This window comes from Grampus griseus, assembly GCF_964374135.1.
Source record: "Grampus griseus genome assembly, chromosome: 1".
NCBI lineage: Eukaryota > Metazoa > Chordata > Mammalia > Artiodactyla > Delphinidae > Grampus > Grampus griseus.
Genome location: NC_139017.1, coordinates 148,103,883 through 148,118,085, shown reverse-complemented (window position 1 = coordinate 148,118,085; position 14,203 = coordinate 148,103,883). Strand labels below are relative to the sequence as shown.

The following is a 14,203-nucleotide window of genomic DNA, read 5'->3' as shown; positions in this document are numbered from 1 at the left end:
TTATCCTGGAATCTCTTCCACTCCTTAATTACTGCAGTCCCTCAAGAGTCCATTCTTAACAGTCTCCAATCCCATCGGTTCTCATTGCCTTCCCTATATGCTGACCATTCCAAAGTTCTTATCTCCAGCCCAGACCTCTACTACAGCACCTGTAATGGTTTATGCAAGTAACCGTTTACATGTCTGTCTTCTGTTACTAGATTGTGAGCTCCTTGAGGGCAAGGGCTGTGATTTATTTGTCTTCCCTCAACCCCCACCCCCAGCACCTGGAGTAGTGCTTGGTGCATGGTAGCAGGCCTTCAATAAATGTTTTCTAAATGAAGGAAATCTTTCTGGACAATGCCGCCTTAACCCCATGCCTCTCATCCTCTCTGCCATTCACATGCAGCAGTAAATGTGCTTAGCCATTCTGATTATGGATTCCCCTGACCCATTCAAATTCTCAAGCAAACAGTATTTTTTGCTGACTCCAAATATACCCACTGTGTCAGTCAGGGTCTTGGCAGAAATAGATAACGCACTCAGTCTGGGTATCTGGATGAGAGTTTAATAAAGGGCATATTTATAAAGATGAGGCAGGATTTAGGAAAACCATCAAGGAATAGTGCAGTAACCCGGGGCTAACAACAGCTGGGAGCCGGTACCCACCGCACCCCACCCTGGGCATCGAGGGGTAACGGGAGAGAGTAGTTATGAGACAGGGAGAGAGTAGCTACAGAGAGGGCCGCCTGGCAGGAGCTGTGGCAGAGAGCTACAGCCAACCTGTGGGGATATGGCAGGGACGGAGCCAGGGGAACAAATAGCCTATGTCTGCCCTCCCCTTCCCCCAAACCTCACTCTCTGATCTCCTGATCTCCTCCATCTGCCCTTACAAAGTACTGCAAACCTGGTGGCTTAAACAACAGATGTTTATTATCTCTTAGTTCTGGAGGCTAGAAATTCAAGGTGTCAGCAGGGTTGGTTGCTCCTGAGAGCCGTGAGGAAGAATCTGTTCCATGCCTCTCCGCTAGCTTCTGGGGGTGTCCTGGCAATCTTCAGTGTTTGGATGGTAGAAGCATCACCGACACCTCTGCTTTCGTCTTCACATGGTACTCTCCCTGTGTGTGTCTGTGTCCAGACTCTTCCAGTTTACAAGGACGCCAGTCATACTGGATTAGGGCCCACCTAAATGACCTCAAGTCAACTAATTATACCTGGAGTGACCCTATTTCCAAGTAAGGTCACACTCTGAAGTACTGGGGCTTAAGTATGCAACGTATAAATTTTGGCGGGGAGAGACACAATTTAACCCATAACATCCTCCCGTTGGTGGAATACAAACAGAAACCAGAGCCCAAGGGAGTCCATTGACGCAGGCCATGTGAGTCAGCCTCACAGGGCACAGGGCAGAGTAGAGGATGAAGAGTGGACCTGGATGGGACAAATGGATGACATCCGGTATACTCACTTTCCATAATTCCTTCCCCAAGCCACGTTCAAGGCTCCAACTCTACTCCTAGGGACTCAAAACTAGGATTGAGATCCAAACCACGGAACCTCCCACCTTTCCACCGACTCAGCCATCATGTCCTGACCCCTTATACTTCCTAAATCCGGCCTCCTCTTCTCCATCTCCACTGAGCTATCACTACAGCCTCTACCTAATATCTCTGCCTCCAGTCTCTCCCCCTAAGTCCAACCTGTATGTTGCCTCCAGATTGATCTTCCTGTTCATCTCACTCCTTGCTCACTCCTTACCTCTAAATCTTTAGCTTGACCCTTCAGAACTGATCTCGTTCTCTTCTACTATTTCCCCGTGTGAGGATTAACGGTGTTAACACAATGCCATGCATATAGTAAATAGTCAGTGTTTACAGGGTTATCTTTTTTTTTTTTTTTTTTTTTTTTTGCGGTACGCAGGCCTCTCACTGTTGTGGCCTCTCCCGTTGCGGAGCACAGGCTCCGGACGCGCAGGCTCAGCGGCCATGGCTCACGGGCGCAGCCGCTCCTCGGCATGTGGGATCTTCCCGGACCGGCATGTGGGATCTTCCCGGACCGGGGCACAAACCCACGTCCCCTGCAGCGGCAGGCGGACTCTCAACCACTGCGCCACCAGGGAAGCCCAGGGTTATCTTTTTTTTTTTAATTAATTTTTAAATTAATTTTTGGCTGCATTGGATCTTCGTTGCTGCGTGCGAGCTTTCTCTAGTTGTGGTGAGCGGGGGGCTACTCTTCGTTGCAGTGCGTGCGTGGGCTTCTTATTGCGGAGCACAGGCTCTAGGCGTGTGGGCTTCAGTAGATGTGGCACGCGGGCTCAGTAGTTGTGGCTCACGGACTCTAGAGTGCAGGCTCAGTAGTTGTGACGCACGGGCTTTGTTGCTTTGCGGGCATGTGGGATCTTCCCGGACCAAGGATCAAACCCGTGTCCTCTGCATTGGCAGGCGGATTCTTAACCACTGAGCCACCAGGGGAGTCCCTACAGGGTTATCTTTATTTTTAACCCAACTGGTCTGTTCCACCCACTGAATATCACCTATATTTTATTCCCTCCATGTCCTCTGCTTCCCTACATTCAGGTCCTTCCGGTGGGAGTTCCCCAATCCAAGCAGCTCCTCAGCCTCTAATTATCTATCTCTAAAGCCTTGTTCTCCTTCCCTCCAGCCTAAGAGGAATTGATCTTTCTCCCCTAGACTGAAAAAGCTGCCTGTGTTTTCTATCCCCTTTCTTCCTGGGCAAGGTGCTTGTTCTACCCTCTTCCATCTCCTCTGGCTCTTCACCTTCAAAGATGCATAGGCATCTTGATGCTGGCATTCCCTCCAGCTCCCATGCACTACCCTCTTTTTCACTCCCAAATTTCTTATACAAGTAGCCCATGCTTGCTGCCTCCACATTCTCCCCACCCTTCTTTCTGCAACCCCTTCCAAACAGAACCCAAGCACCGCCTCACCTGATCCCTTTCTCTCCAAGGTCACCGAAGATTTGTTTCCCAATAGCCAACTCTGACCTTTTCTGTCATCACTCTATTTGACCATTTTGTATCATATTAGAATCCCTCCAACTTCAAGGTCCATGTCAGTTATAATCTCCACTGGCTTCTTTCATTCCTTTATTTTTAAATGTTCAAATTCCCTGAAGTTGTACTCTCATTTACCCTGTTGTTCTTTTCCTCTACAGTGACCCTTACACCAGAAGCTGCAAATTGCTCGCTATGTTCTGCCCTCAGAAATGTTTTGTTTGGCCCTTACCTGCACAGACACTCTCACTGACTCCACAATGCCTGGCAGATAAAGTCCAAATTCCTTAGCTTAACACTGAAGGCCCTGAGCAGCCTGACCTTTCTATGTCCTCTGGGGTTCAGGGACTCCCCATTTCCAACCCCAGGTTATCTAACTCCTTGTTTTCCAAAGTAATTGGAAAGAGACAGCATGAATGCTTCAAAATTAAAAATAATAACAATATCATTTGGGTTAAAGGCCCCCAAATTTTCTCTGTCATCATCAGAGTTGATCTTAGGCTAATGATTGAAAACGCGATTTTTTCTAGCCTCTCACTGGGGCAGTGTAGCATATGGTTAGATTGCTGAGGTTCGTTAGATAGTTTGGCTCCACTAATTACTATGGCCTGTATGCCTTTGGGCAAGTTTCAAACCTTTCCCTGACCAGGTTTCTTTTTTTGTAAAAAGGGAATAAAGCATCTGCTTTATGGGATTAAGGATTAAACGCAGTAATGTATGTAAACTGTTTAAATACCGCAGTTAGCAGATGGCCAGTAAATGGTACCCATGATTATTTTTATTATTGTTGCTTCACCTCTAAGCATATCATACAATTCACTGAAGTCATTATTAGAGCACGGATTGAATGGGAGTCAGGCCTGGACTCCTAACAACATGGGACCTCGGGCAAATCCTTTCTTGGGCGGCGGTTTCTTCACCTGTAAAATATGGGTATGTTGCTGGGATGCGGAGGGTGCACCATGTGCAGATTAGACTAGCGGATCTCTAAAATTCCTGACATCTCTAAAGCCCCATGGGGGTGAGCCCCTGTTTCCCTCGCAGGGCAGTCCAATCTTATCTCCCAGATAGGCAGATCTGAATCCTGAATCCTGATCTTTTTTCTTGACCATAAGGAATTCACCCCTCTTTCAGCCTCATTTTCCTTGTTTGTAAAACAACAACAAACAAAACAGTTTTTAAAAACAAACAAATGAGCACCTTCTTTCCTATCAGTGTTTCCGCAGGCACTAAGCTAACAGTGGACGCTCCCGCCTTCTTTCTGCTTCTAAGCTGCTCAATCAACTCCTGCCCCCGCCTCCCTGCCCGCGGGCCGGCTGGCCGGCCAGCCACTGCATGTAACCTCCTCCAAAAAGGCTCAAGTGCTTTAGGTCATTACGCCGAGTCCTGCACTTTGTATCATAAACACGATCCACAAGCAGAGTTAAGCGTGAAGGGCGGGTGCGGGGAGGCTGAGGAATGAATGGAAGCGACTGGGGAATGCACGCAGCTCAGGCCCCGCCCCCAGACGCGACGCGACGCGACGCGCCCCGCCCCGCCCAGCCCAGCCCCGCTTTCCGACACCTGGTGGCGCAGGACCTGCCTTTGCCTCTCTCCCAGCCTTCAAACCCCGCTCCACTGCTGGACTCCCGTGAGATCTGCGACTTGCCCCGGAAGACCCGCCCCCTGTGCCGTGGAGGCCAATGGGCAAGGGCGACAGTTGCGACGGTTGGGTTTTGAAGGAGCCAATGAGTGCTCGGAGCGGAGAGTTTAAGAAGCGTAAATCCGCACTGCTAAGGCCGGTCTGGAATCGGAGTCTGCTTTGAGCTGACGGTGAGAGGCGGCTGGGCCGAGCGAACCGGGGTGAGGCCGCGGCCGGGGGTGCCGGGCTGGGGGGGCTGCGGCCGGGGGTGGCCCTGTGTGGTCGGCTGTCCCAGAGCACGGTCGCCTTCCTTCCTCCGGGGCTCAGCGGGTAACCCTCCCCCTCCAGACACTCCCATGGCCCAGTTCGTGTTCGAGAGTGACCTGCACTCGCTGCTGCAGCTGGATACACCCATCCCCAATGCACCCCCTGCGCGCTGGCAGCGCAAGGCGAAGGAAGCCGCGGGGCCGGCCCCCTCGCCTATGCGGGCAGCCAACCGATCCCACAGTGCCGGCAGGACCCCGGGCCGAACTCCCGGTCAGTAGGGTGCGGCGGGACGCGGTCAGGAAGAGGGAAGGGCTGAGAACAGCCTTCACGACTGCTCCCATGGGAGCCTGTTGTGACAGTCTGACTTCCCTCTCCCTGCCCCAGGCAAATCGAGCTCCAAGAATCAGACCACTCCCAGCAAACCTGGCGGTGACCGCTATATCCCCCATCGCAGTGCTTCCCAGATGGAGGTCGCTAGCTTCCTCCTGAGCAAGGAGAACCAGCCCGAAGACAGTCAGACGCCCACCAAGAAGGTATGTGTCCCAGGGGGACTTAAGGCAAAAACCGATCTGTATAATCTGGATGATACCACCACCTCACCACCACGCTTACGTGCCAGGAACATCAGAAAGCATGGGCTTTGAACCTGAACGGTTTTGATGTGGAGGAAGCCAAGATCCTTCGGCTCAGTGGAAAACCACAAAATGCCCCAGAGGGTAAGACCTGAAGTTTTCAGCTCTTGGAGGGAGGTGTCATTCCATCCCCAGGGCTCGGGATAGATGAGATGGCTCTTCCCACCTAAGACTGAGGGGAGTGAAGGTGCTTCTCTGGCCTTCCTGGTTAGGGGCAGGGGGAGGTGTCAATTCTCCCAGTGTCTAGACCTACTGCGTTGCTACAGGTTACCAGAACAGACTGAAAGTACTCTATAGCCAGAAGGCCACGCCCAGCTCCAGCAGGAAGACCTGCCGTTACATTCCTTCCCTGCCAGACCGGATCCTGGACGCCCCTGAAATCCGGAATGACTACTGTAAGTGCAGCCTTCTCCCTGACCGGTGGATGGAGAAAAAGGGAGAGAGAGGGACTAGGCAAACTAGAAAGCTCATGCTCTTCCCTTCCCCCTCTGGCAGACCTGAACCTTGTGGATTGGAGCTCTGGGAATGTACTGGCTGTGGCTTTGGACAACAGTGTGTACTTGTGGAGTGCTAGCTCTGGTGACATCCTGCAGCTGCTCCAATTGGAGCAGCCTGGGGACTATATATCTTCTGTGGCCTGGATCAAAGAGGGCAACTACCTGGCTGTGGGCACCAGCAGTGCTGAGGTGCAGGTGAGACTTGTCCCTGTGCTGCAGCTCTATTGTTCCCCAGAACAAGACCCCCAGGGGTCTTGCCCAGCAGGAGGATGTTAATGCCAAGTCCTGATCTTCATGGTCTTCTCTCTCTGTAGCTATGGGATGTGCAACAGCAGAAACGGCTTCGAAACATGACCAGTCATTCTGCCCGAGTGGGCTCCCTCTGTTGGAATAGCTATATCCTGTCCAGGTTAGTGGTTTTTGCTAGTCTGTTACAAAATCAGTCTATGATTTTGGCCCCCTCTCCCCGGACTGTACACCTCTGAACTGAAGCAGCTCTGGCCTGCTGGTGGCGTTTGGCACTGCTATAGGACCTGATTCCCTTCTTCCCTCCTGCAGTGGCTCACGCTCTGGCCACATCCACCACCATGATGTTAGGGTAGCAGAACACCATGTGGCCACATTGAGTGGCCACAGCCAGGAAGTGTGTGGGCTGCGCTGGGCCCCAGATGGACGACATTTAGCCAGTGGCGGCAACGATAACTTGGTCAACGTGTGGCCTAGTGCTCCTGGAGAAGGTGGCTGGGTTCCTCTGCAGACATTCACCCAGCATCAAGGGGCTGTCAAGGTGAGAGTGGGGCTGGGCTGGGCTGGGCCTCTGCAGACTCTCACTCAGAACCTCTGGGGACAGGGGATGGTGGCATTGGACTGGGTTAATCTGTGAGCCCTATAGCTCTGTGTCTAGCTCTAGTACCTGCTGACCCCAACTTTTTATCACACCTAGGCTGTAGCTTGGTGTCCCTGGCAGCCCAATGTCCTGGCAACTGGAGGGGGCACAAGTGATCGACACATTCGTATCTGGAACGTCTGCTCTGGGGCCTGTCTGAGTGCTGTGGATGCCCATTCCCAGGTAGTCTTCCTTATTCCAGCCTCTCACTCCCAGATGCGTTCTTAATTCTATATAGCCTTCTGGGCAACCATGTCCCCTCCAGTGGCTTCACCGATGCTATACCCTGATGGTTTCCAAACTTCTAACTCAGCTCTCACTCATGAGCTCCAGACCCACATTTCCAACAGGCCACAGAGAGCTTGTCTCTAACGCCACGTGCTATAGGTGGCGCCACCCTAATATGTCCCAAATTAAACTTGTCACTTCTCCTTGGCTCCCTGAAATGCATTCCTCATCCTCCTATGTTGTTGTGAGGGACACCACTCAGAAATCTGAAAAGCCTAGAATCTTTCATCCTCCCCACCTAGTCACCAAGACGTCTCAGTTTTACCTCAGAATATCATTTACACGTGTCCCCTCCCCTCAGCCTCATCCTTCTCCCCAGTGGAGGCTCACAGCACTGGTCTTTTCATATCTCTTCCAGTCTGTCCTCCACACTGGTCTGGGTGGTCTGTTTCTGTCCTCTTTAAACCCTGCAAGGGCTCCCTATCACCTACAGTATATAATCCAAATGCTTCAGAATGATATTTGAGGCCCTTGCTGGTGTGTCTCCCTGCAAGCACTGCAGCTTCCTCTTGCCACCCCCTTGCCCAGCACATGCAGCCTTCATTCTAACCTTGGGCTCAGGTTCAAATTCTGCCTCTGCCTCCTACTAACTTAACTTGCATGTGATCTTAAGCAACTCGCTGAACTTCCTTCTGCTTGATTCCTGATCTGTAAAGTGAATAACAGTTATAACTCTCAAAAGGCTTTTGTAAGGACTACAGTCATTCAAGTCTGAGTCCGTAGCACCTGGTAGGGTGGCTAACACCACGGTGGACTTGGTTCTGATTTGAGTAGTGTTGGCTCTATGTACGTCATGCCCATGCCATTCCCTCTCCACAGGTGTGCTCCATCCTCTGGTCTCCCCACTACAAGGAGCTCATCTCAGGCCATGGCTTTGCCCAGAACCAGCTGGTTATTTGGAAGTACCCAACCATGGCCAAGGTGGCTGAGCTGAAAGGTAGGTGCTAAGTGACAGAAACCAGAAACAAAAGGGCACGTATTGTATGACTTTATATGAAATGTCCAGAAGAGGCAAATGCAGAGAGGGAGAAAACAGATTAATGGTTGCTAGAGGCTGAGGGGAGAGGGTAATGAGGACTTTCTTTATGGAGTGATGAAAACATTCTGGAATTACTGTTGTGATGGTTGCACAACTCTGAATATACTAGGAACCAATGAACTGTACACTTTAAAAGGATGAACTTTATAGTGTGTGAATTGGTAATTATCTCAGACTGTTCTAAACAAGCTCTCAGAATTGGAAGGCTGTAGGCATCTACCTTCATTTGCACTGCTCTCACTTTCTCCCTCCTCATGCCCCAGGTCACACAGCCCGGGTCCTTAGTCTGACCATGAGCCCAGATGGAGCTACAGTGGCATCAGCAGCAGCAGATGAGACCCTGCGGCTGTGGCGCTGCTTTGAGCTGGACGCTGCCCGGCGGCGGGAGCGGGAGAAGGCCAGCGCAGCCAAAAGCAGCCTCATCCACCAAGGCATCCGTTAAGGACCAGCTCGGCTCAGTTTTTTGCGTTTTTTTTTTTTTTTTTTTTTTTTACTTTTCTAATAAAGTCACGTCTCCCTCTTCGCCTGGCATGACCTCTGTTCCAGCAGCCTTCCCCGGGGCTCCTCTCTACTGTGATCAGAGAGCTAGAAACATCCATCGTGTGGGCACCTTGACCATCCCTCCTGTCTGCAGACAGGCTGGCAGGCTTTGTACCCACCTCCTCCATTCACACATGTACACACACAGCCTCAGTGGTTTCCTCTGTCACTTTTAATGAAGACATAAAGGAGTGAGCAGCCTCCACAGGCTGTATTCCCAGGCCCCCACCACCCTGACCTTTGGCCAAGAAGCTCCTACTTCAGTGTGGGGTGGAGAAGGAGGGAGCCTGGGTCCACAGTGACAGATTATTGCTGACCTCTTCAGTGTGAGGAAAAAGGCCACACGACCCTGGTGGGGGCCAGCCCTGAGTGCTCCTCTCCCATGTGTAAGGCAGGGAGGGGGAAATAAGTGTCCAGCCCTTTCGGCCCCTGGCTCTGGAGTGGCAGGGGGCAACGAGGCCTTGTCCCTGGGGCTGGCCAGAAGAGGAGGAATGGAAGCAGTGGTCCCTGTGTACCAGCTGTGGGGAGCAGAGGACCTGTCACCTGCTCAGTCCTGACCACATAAGCCCTGGTCACAGGTGTAGCTGGGGAGGACAATGACAGATGCTGCCCGAGGTGCAGTCCTGAGGCACTTAGGTGGGCGCCTAGCTAGGCCATGTTTCTCAGTTAGCCTTGACTTTGGCAGTACCTGGAGCTCCATTTTGCTGAAGTACACGGGGCAGCCGCTTGCCTTTGGTGTAAGACTGATACCAGAAATTGGAGAAGAGCAAGAAGAAGATGGTGCCGTACATCCAGATGAGGTGGATGATGATTGGATACTGGTAGTTACAGCTGGGCATGAAGTAGTACTGGGAGATGTGCAGCGAGACCAGGACAAACTGGATCTAGGACAGAAAGGCAAGGGTCAAAGGGCACAGTGAGAGGACCGGAGGGAGAGGGGGTAGAAAAACAGAATGCCGAGTAGGGAGGGCTGGGGTCAAAGGTGAAGTAGGCTGGCTAAAGGCAGGATCCAGACCAGAATGTTGAGGGGGTGGTTGTAGGTCAGGCTCAGGCCCCTCACCAGCTGGACAGCTGTCATGTGCTTTTTCCACCAAAGGTAGGGCTGAGCCACAGGGCCGAGGGCAGACAATCCATAGTACAGGTACATGATGACGTGCACAGAGGAGTTGATCATGGCGTGGAAAGAGCCCATTCCTCCTGTGCATGGACAATCAGGACCTGAGTTGGGCCTCTGGTGCCCAGTGCCTGTCCCTCCTCCCCCGTGGTCTTCACCACTCACCTGGAGCAAATTTTACCCCCCACCACCAGCTCCAGGGAAGCACTGAGTGGTGGAAGACATGTAGGAAGGTCACCTGTCCATCCTTCTTCCGGAGAATAAAGATCACCTGAGAGAAGAGTGGGGTAAGGGGTTTCAGAGCCAGGGCCTCTCACTCCTTTCTCCCCATAAGTCCTCGAATCTCATGTAACTACTCACCGTGTCCATCAGCTCAATGAACTTGGAGAACAGGAAGAGCCAGGCCACTCGAACCATCTGTAAGAAGTCAGGGCAGCCTTAGGACCGCCAAGAGCCTCTCTAAACTGGCTCATGAGCACAGGGCACATCCAAACTGCTCCTATCCCCAGGTTGCTAAGGACCTGGCCTCCGTCCCCACTTACCCTCAGTGCCTCCGGGTTGTTGGAAAAGTCCACTGGGTCGCAGCGCCAGGTGTAGGTACTCAGCCAGCCAGACATCAGGAACTATGAAGGGGTGTGGATTAGACCGCCAGACTTCCCTCCCTCCCCCAAGTCTCTTCTGTTCTCTAGACGGAGAAATAGAGCTGAGCCTCTCTGGAAAGGAGATGCCATGCTCTGGGCCTAGGGCCTGCCCCTTATCCTGCCGGCAGGAATTAAAGCCTAGGCATCCTGGGGGCCCACCTCATAGACGATGTAGAGGGAAAATGCCACCAGTGAGAAGTTGTAGACAACCATGAAGCTGCGGAGCTGGAAGGGCTTCCGATTGGCCATGATGCGAGGCCCAAGTGAAAGAACGAAGTACACGTAGGTCAGGAGGATAGAGGTCATTAGCAGGGGGGACCCCATCAGAGGGTAGCCCTGGATCCGGGGATCTGTGAATAAGGGTCAAAGGAGTCAGGAAGGGTCACAGAGTCCAAAGGGTCCCCACCAGGTGTGCAGACATGAGGTCAGGTCACAAAGGGTCAAGGGATTTGAAGGGAGTCTCCACCATTAGGAGACAGCCCTAGATCCAGGGATCCCAGGGTGGGAGGGAGAAAGGGTTGGAGGACAGCATCTCACCTGCATGCTTCATCATCTCCTGGTACAAGTTCACAACAGCCTCCATCCTGGCTAAGGACTCTGGCGAGGTAGGGAGGATGGGTGTCAGACAGGGCCGACTGTGTTCCCCCCATGCCCCAATTTCACCCCTGACCCACAGACAGGACACAGACCAGACGCGACAACTCCCAACACCTCACTGCAGAAAGGACAGAGCAGTGAGAGGAAGGAATTGCTGGGGACTAGGGTGAGGAGGAGGCCGCTCGGGGTGGGGGGCGGGATCTGCTTCCCGCATACCCTGCCTGCCTGGGAAGGGCTCTTCCGCCCTTCCTCTCCACACCTTCCTCTCCTCTCCTCAGGCTCTGCTCCTCTCCAGAGATTTCTACTTCCTGACCTCCCCTCCCTTCTTCCACAAGAGGACTCTCAATTTCTGGTCTCTTTCCAGAGAGTCTTACTTCCTACCAACAGGGAACTCACCTCCAGAACGAACCTCCTCTCCCTTCCTTGCCAGTCCCTCACCTCTCCAGCCCTGGGGTCTTCCTTCTCTCCAGGGGTCCTCCCCTTCAACTTCTCCTGCCCCATTTCAGGATGCACATCTCCCGGGATGGTCCCTCCTGTCCTCTCCCCTGCTGAGTCACCCCCTCGGGCTCTCCTCTGCCCTCCTTGGCTCTCACCTCTAGCCTCTCCTGTCTCCGGAGCTCTCCTCTCACCCTCCCTCTCCAGGAGCCCGGCTCTTTGAGGCTCCTGCCCTGGCGGCTCCACCTGTCTGACTAGATCTGGCAGCAGCCCCGCCCTCTGCTTGCCCCGCTGTACGCACATGGGGTGGAGGGTGGGTCCAGGCCACAGTTCAGTACCTGGGGGACCCACCAGGATTGAGAAAGCCAAGTAAAGCCCAGGACTCACCACCCGCCCACCCCAGACCAGTCAGATGAGCTAAGGTTCTAGGTTTTGGCTAGAAACCTCCCAGGACGCCAGCCCCAGGCCTAGCCTTGGCCCAAAGAGAACTGCTGAAAACCCACACCCAGCATCCCCTCCTAAATTAGCCATAAATTCTCAGTTTGTCCTGCTTCAGAATGGGTACCATCACCCTTCTCTCCCAGGGAGGGGCAGGGAGTGGCATGTGAGGAGGTGGGGAGTAGGGGAGGTCTCAGGAATCTTCCCCTCCCTCAAGTAGGGGGTCATAATGGGCTAGGCCCTCTTCCCCTCAGAGCCTGAAGGAATGTCAGGGGAGGGCTCACCGGGACACAAAAGCCTTGGCCCAGGCGGAGGACAGCCTGGGACTCGAGGCAGTCCCAGAGGGGCAAGGCGTTCCCCGAACAGCCAGGACAGCAGATGCTCTGCGAGCTGCCTGCACTCTGGTCGGCCAGGCTCCCTCTACCCAGAGAAGCACCTGTGCAGGTACTAAGTGAAGAACACACTTTCTGACACAGCTACGGAGGCTGCACACGCGCCCCTCACACACACGTCACAGACGCTCCCCCAACTTCCATGCCGACCCACAACTGCCCCATCAAGGTCAGGCTCCAAGTCCTCCCATACACAAAGCCCCTGTCACAGCTCCCCGCCACCAACGACAACTCGCCAGTGGCTATAGCACGTGCACGCAGAGCCCACCTGGCTCCTGCAGGCTGCAAGTGCCCTCCTCTGACACTCTGACCACCCGGACAACTCTTCATGGACTTTGACATGCATGGTCTCTAACACTCAGGCCTGCTCCTAGCTACGTTCACACTGGCAAACACACCCAAACACACACACACTCTTTCACAGGACCCGCATTACCATGTGCAAGTGCTTGTGCTCAAACGCAGGTTTCCTCACACGTCTGAGTCTCAGATGAATATGGTCACATACATAAACTCACACAGCCCACCTGCAGGTGAACGAGCCCAACATCACCCACACTGTGTGCAGACGTATACCTGTCCTGGGTCAGGCACACCCACAGCTCTCTATTCACGGATGGCAGTCACCATTCTTCATTCATTCATTCATTCATTCATTCACAATCAGACTTTTGTTGGCTGCTTATTCTGGGGTAGGGCCTACCCAGAGGCACGTGATGTAACACACAGGTCCTCCCGACCCATGTGAGCTTGCCAGCTTGTTATCTCCCAGGCTCTCTCAGCCACCATCCCCAAGTTCACCTCCCCCCAGCCTACACACGCATGCACCCTGGAGGTCTGGGGTGGCTCGAGGCTTCTGGAAGGACCTCTCCCCAAGTTTGAGCTGAATCTGGGTGTGTCCCCAGTGGGGGAACTCAGTCTGGTCCTTCCTTCCTTTCAGATGGATGAAAGGGAAAGGCAGACAGGCAAAGGAAGGGGGCGGTGGTGGTGCACAAGGGCGCCAAGGGTTGGAAGGAGTAAGAGGGGGAGAGGGGCAAGAGAAGGAGGTGGTAGAGGAAGGCCCAGGTTCAAGCAAATGGGGGCCTGGCGGGAGGGAGGCTGCTGGGGAGGCCCAGCCCCGGAGAGCTGGGACCTCCCACCCACCCTCCCCAGGAACGGCCTCGCCCACAGCCTGCCAGGGCAGGGCAGGCCGGGCGGCCCAGCGGGGCAGGGGCCTGGGCACGTGGCGAGCCCGCCCTGGGAGGTCCCGACTCACCAGTGGGGGCCAGGCGGGCAGTCGTGGAGGGCTCGGAAGGAGCAGGGCCGGAGAGGTGTCCCCAGGGCCAGGCTGCCTGCCACTTCCTCATCTGCTGGGCCGACTTTCTGTCACCAGAGGGGGAGGGGGCGGGCCGGGTGGGGGGCGCCCGCTGATTGGGCCGCGGGCTGAGGCAGGAGGGGCCGGCCAGCCCCGTCTCTGCTGGGCCCGCGGGGTGGGGGCGGGGGCGGGCCGCCGGGCCCCGGGCAGGAAGCACGCCCAGCCCCTGCTCCCTACCCCTTCCCGCCGCATCGCCTCCCATCTCCGTCAGCTCGCGCGGCCTGGCCCCAGCCCGCCCCAGTTGCACCCTGCGCCTTCCTGACGTTCAGCCTGCGCATGGCCTCATTCTGGGCCCTCTGGGGGTTTATCCACCAACAAGACCAACACAGCTTCTTTCGTGGCCGGTCCACCCGGCCTGGGACCCTGGGAAAAGTTCCAGGGTCAGCCCTCCCCGCAAAGAGCTCCGTCTCTAGAGGGTGGGACCGGAGGGGTGGGCTGCAGGCAGCCTGTGTGTGTGCAGAGAGCGGACT

General features: G+C 54.4%; 2 protein-coding genes across 4 annotated transcripts; one reads left to right on the top strand and one right to left on the bottom strand.

Moving 5' to 3' along the window:
- Positions 1-4,777: 4,777 nt before the first annotated feature.
- On the top strand, positions 4,778-8,918 carry CDC20 (cell division cycle 20). The gene is made up of 11 exons (XM_082652540.1): positions 4,778-4,804; positions 4,962-5,150; positions 5,265-5,413; positions 5,500-5,596; positions 5,779-5,907; positions 6,008-6,204; positions 6,324-6,418; positions 6,568-6,796; positions 6,953-7,078; positions 8,003-8,120; positions 8,486-8,918. Exons 2-11 carry the CDS (start codon positions 4,970-4,972, stop codon positions 8,662-8,664), a joined length of 1,500 nt encoding a protein of 499 aa, XP_082508666.1. The 5' UTR covers positions 4,778-4,804; positions 4,962-4,969; the 3' UTR covers positions 8,665-8,918.
- Positions 8,919-8,929: 11 nt separating this feature from the next.
- Positions 8,930-13,744, bottom strand: ELOVL1 (ELOVL fatty acid elongase 1). Of its 3 annotated transcripts, none has more exons than XM_082652552.1 (9): positions 13,635-13,744; positions 12,816-12,906; positions 11,055-11,114; positions 10,677-10,867; positions 10,419-10,499; positions 10,237-10,293; positions 10,042-10,147; positions 9,823-9,959; positions 8,930-9,646 (listed from the first exon to the last, which is right to left on the bottom strand). In XM_082652552.1, exons 3-9 carry the CDS (start codon positions 11,098-11,100, stop codon positions 9,425-9,427), a joined length of 840 nt encoding a protein of 279 aa, XP_082508678.1. In that variant the 5' UTR covers positions 11,101-11,114; positions 12,816-12,906; positions 13,635-13,744; the 3' UTR covers positions 8,930-9,424. The 3 variants fall into 3 exon arrangements, with proteins under 3 accessions (XP_082508678.1, XP_082508679.1, XP_082508677.1); XM_082652553.1 differs by lacking the exon at positions 12,816-12,906 and adding an exon at positions 12,272-12,434 and having other exon boundaries at positions 13,635-13,742; XM_082652551.1 differs by lacking the exon at positions 12,816-12,906 and having other exon boundaries at positions 13,635-13,737.
- Between the last annotated feature and the right edge of the window lie 459 nt (positions 13,745-14,203).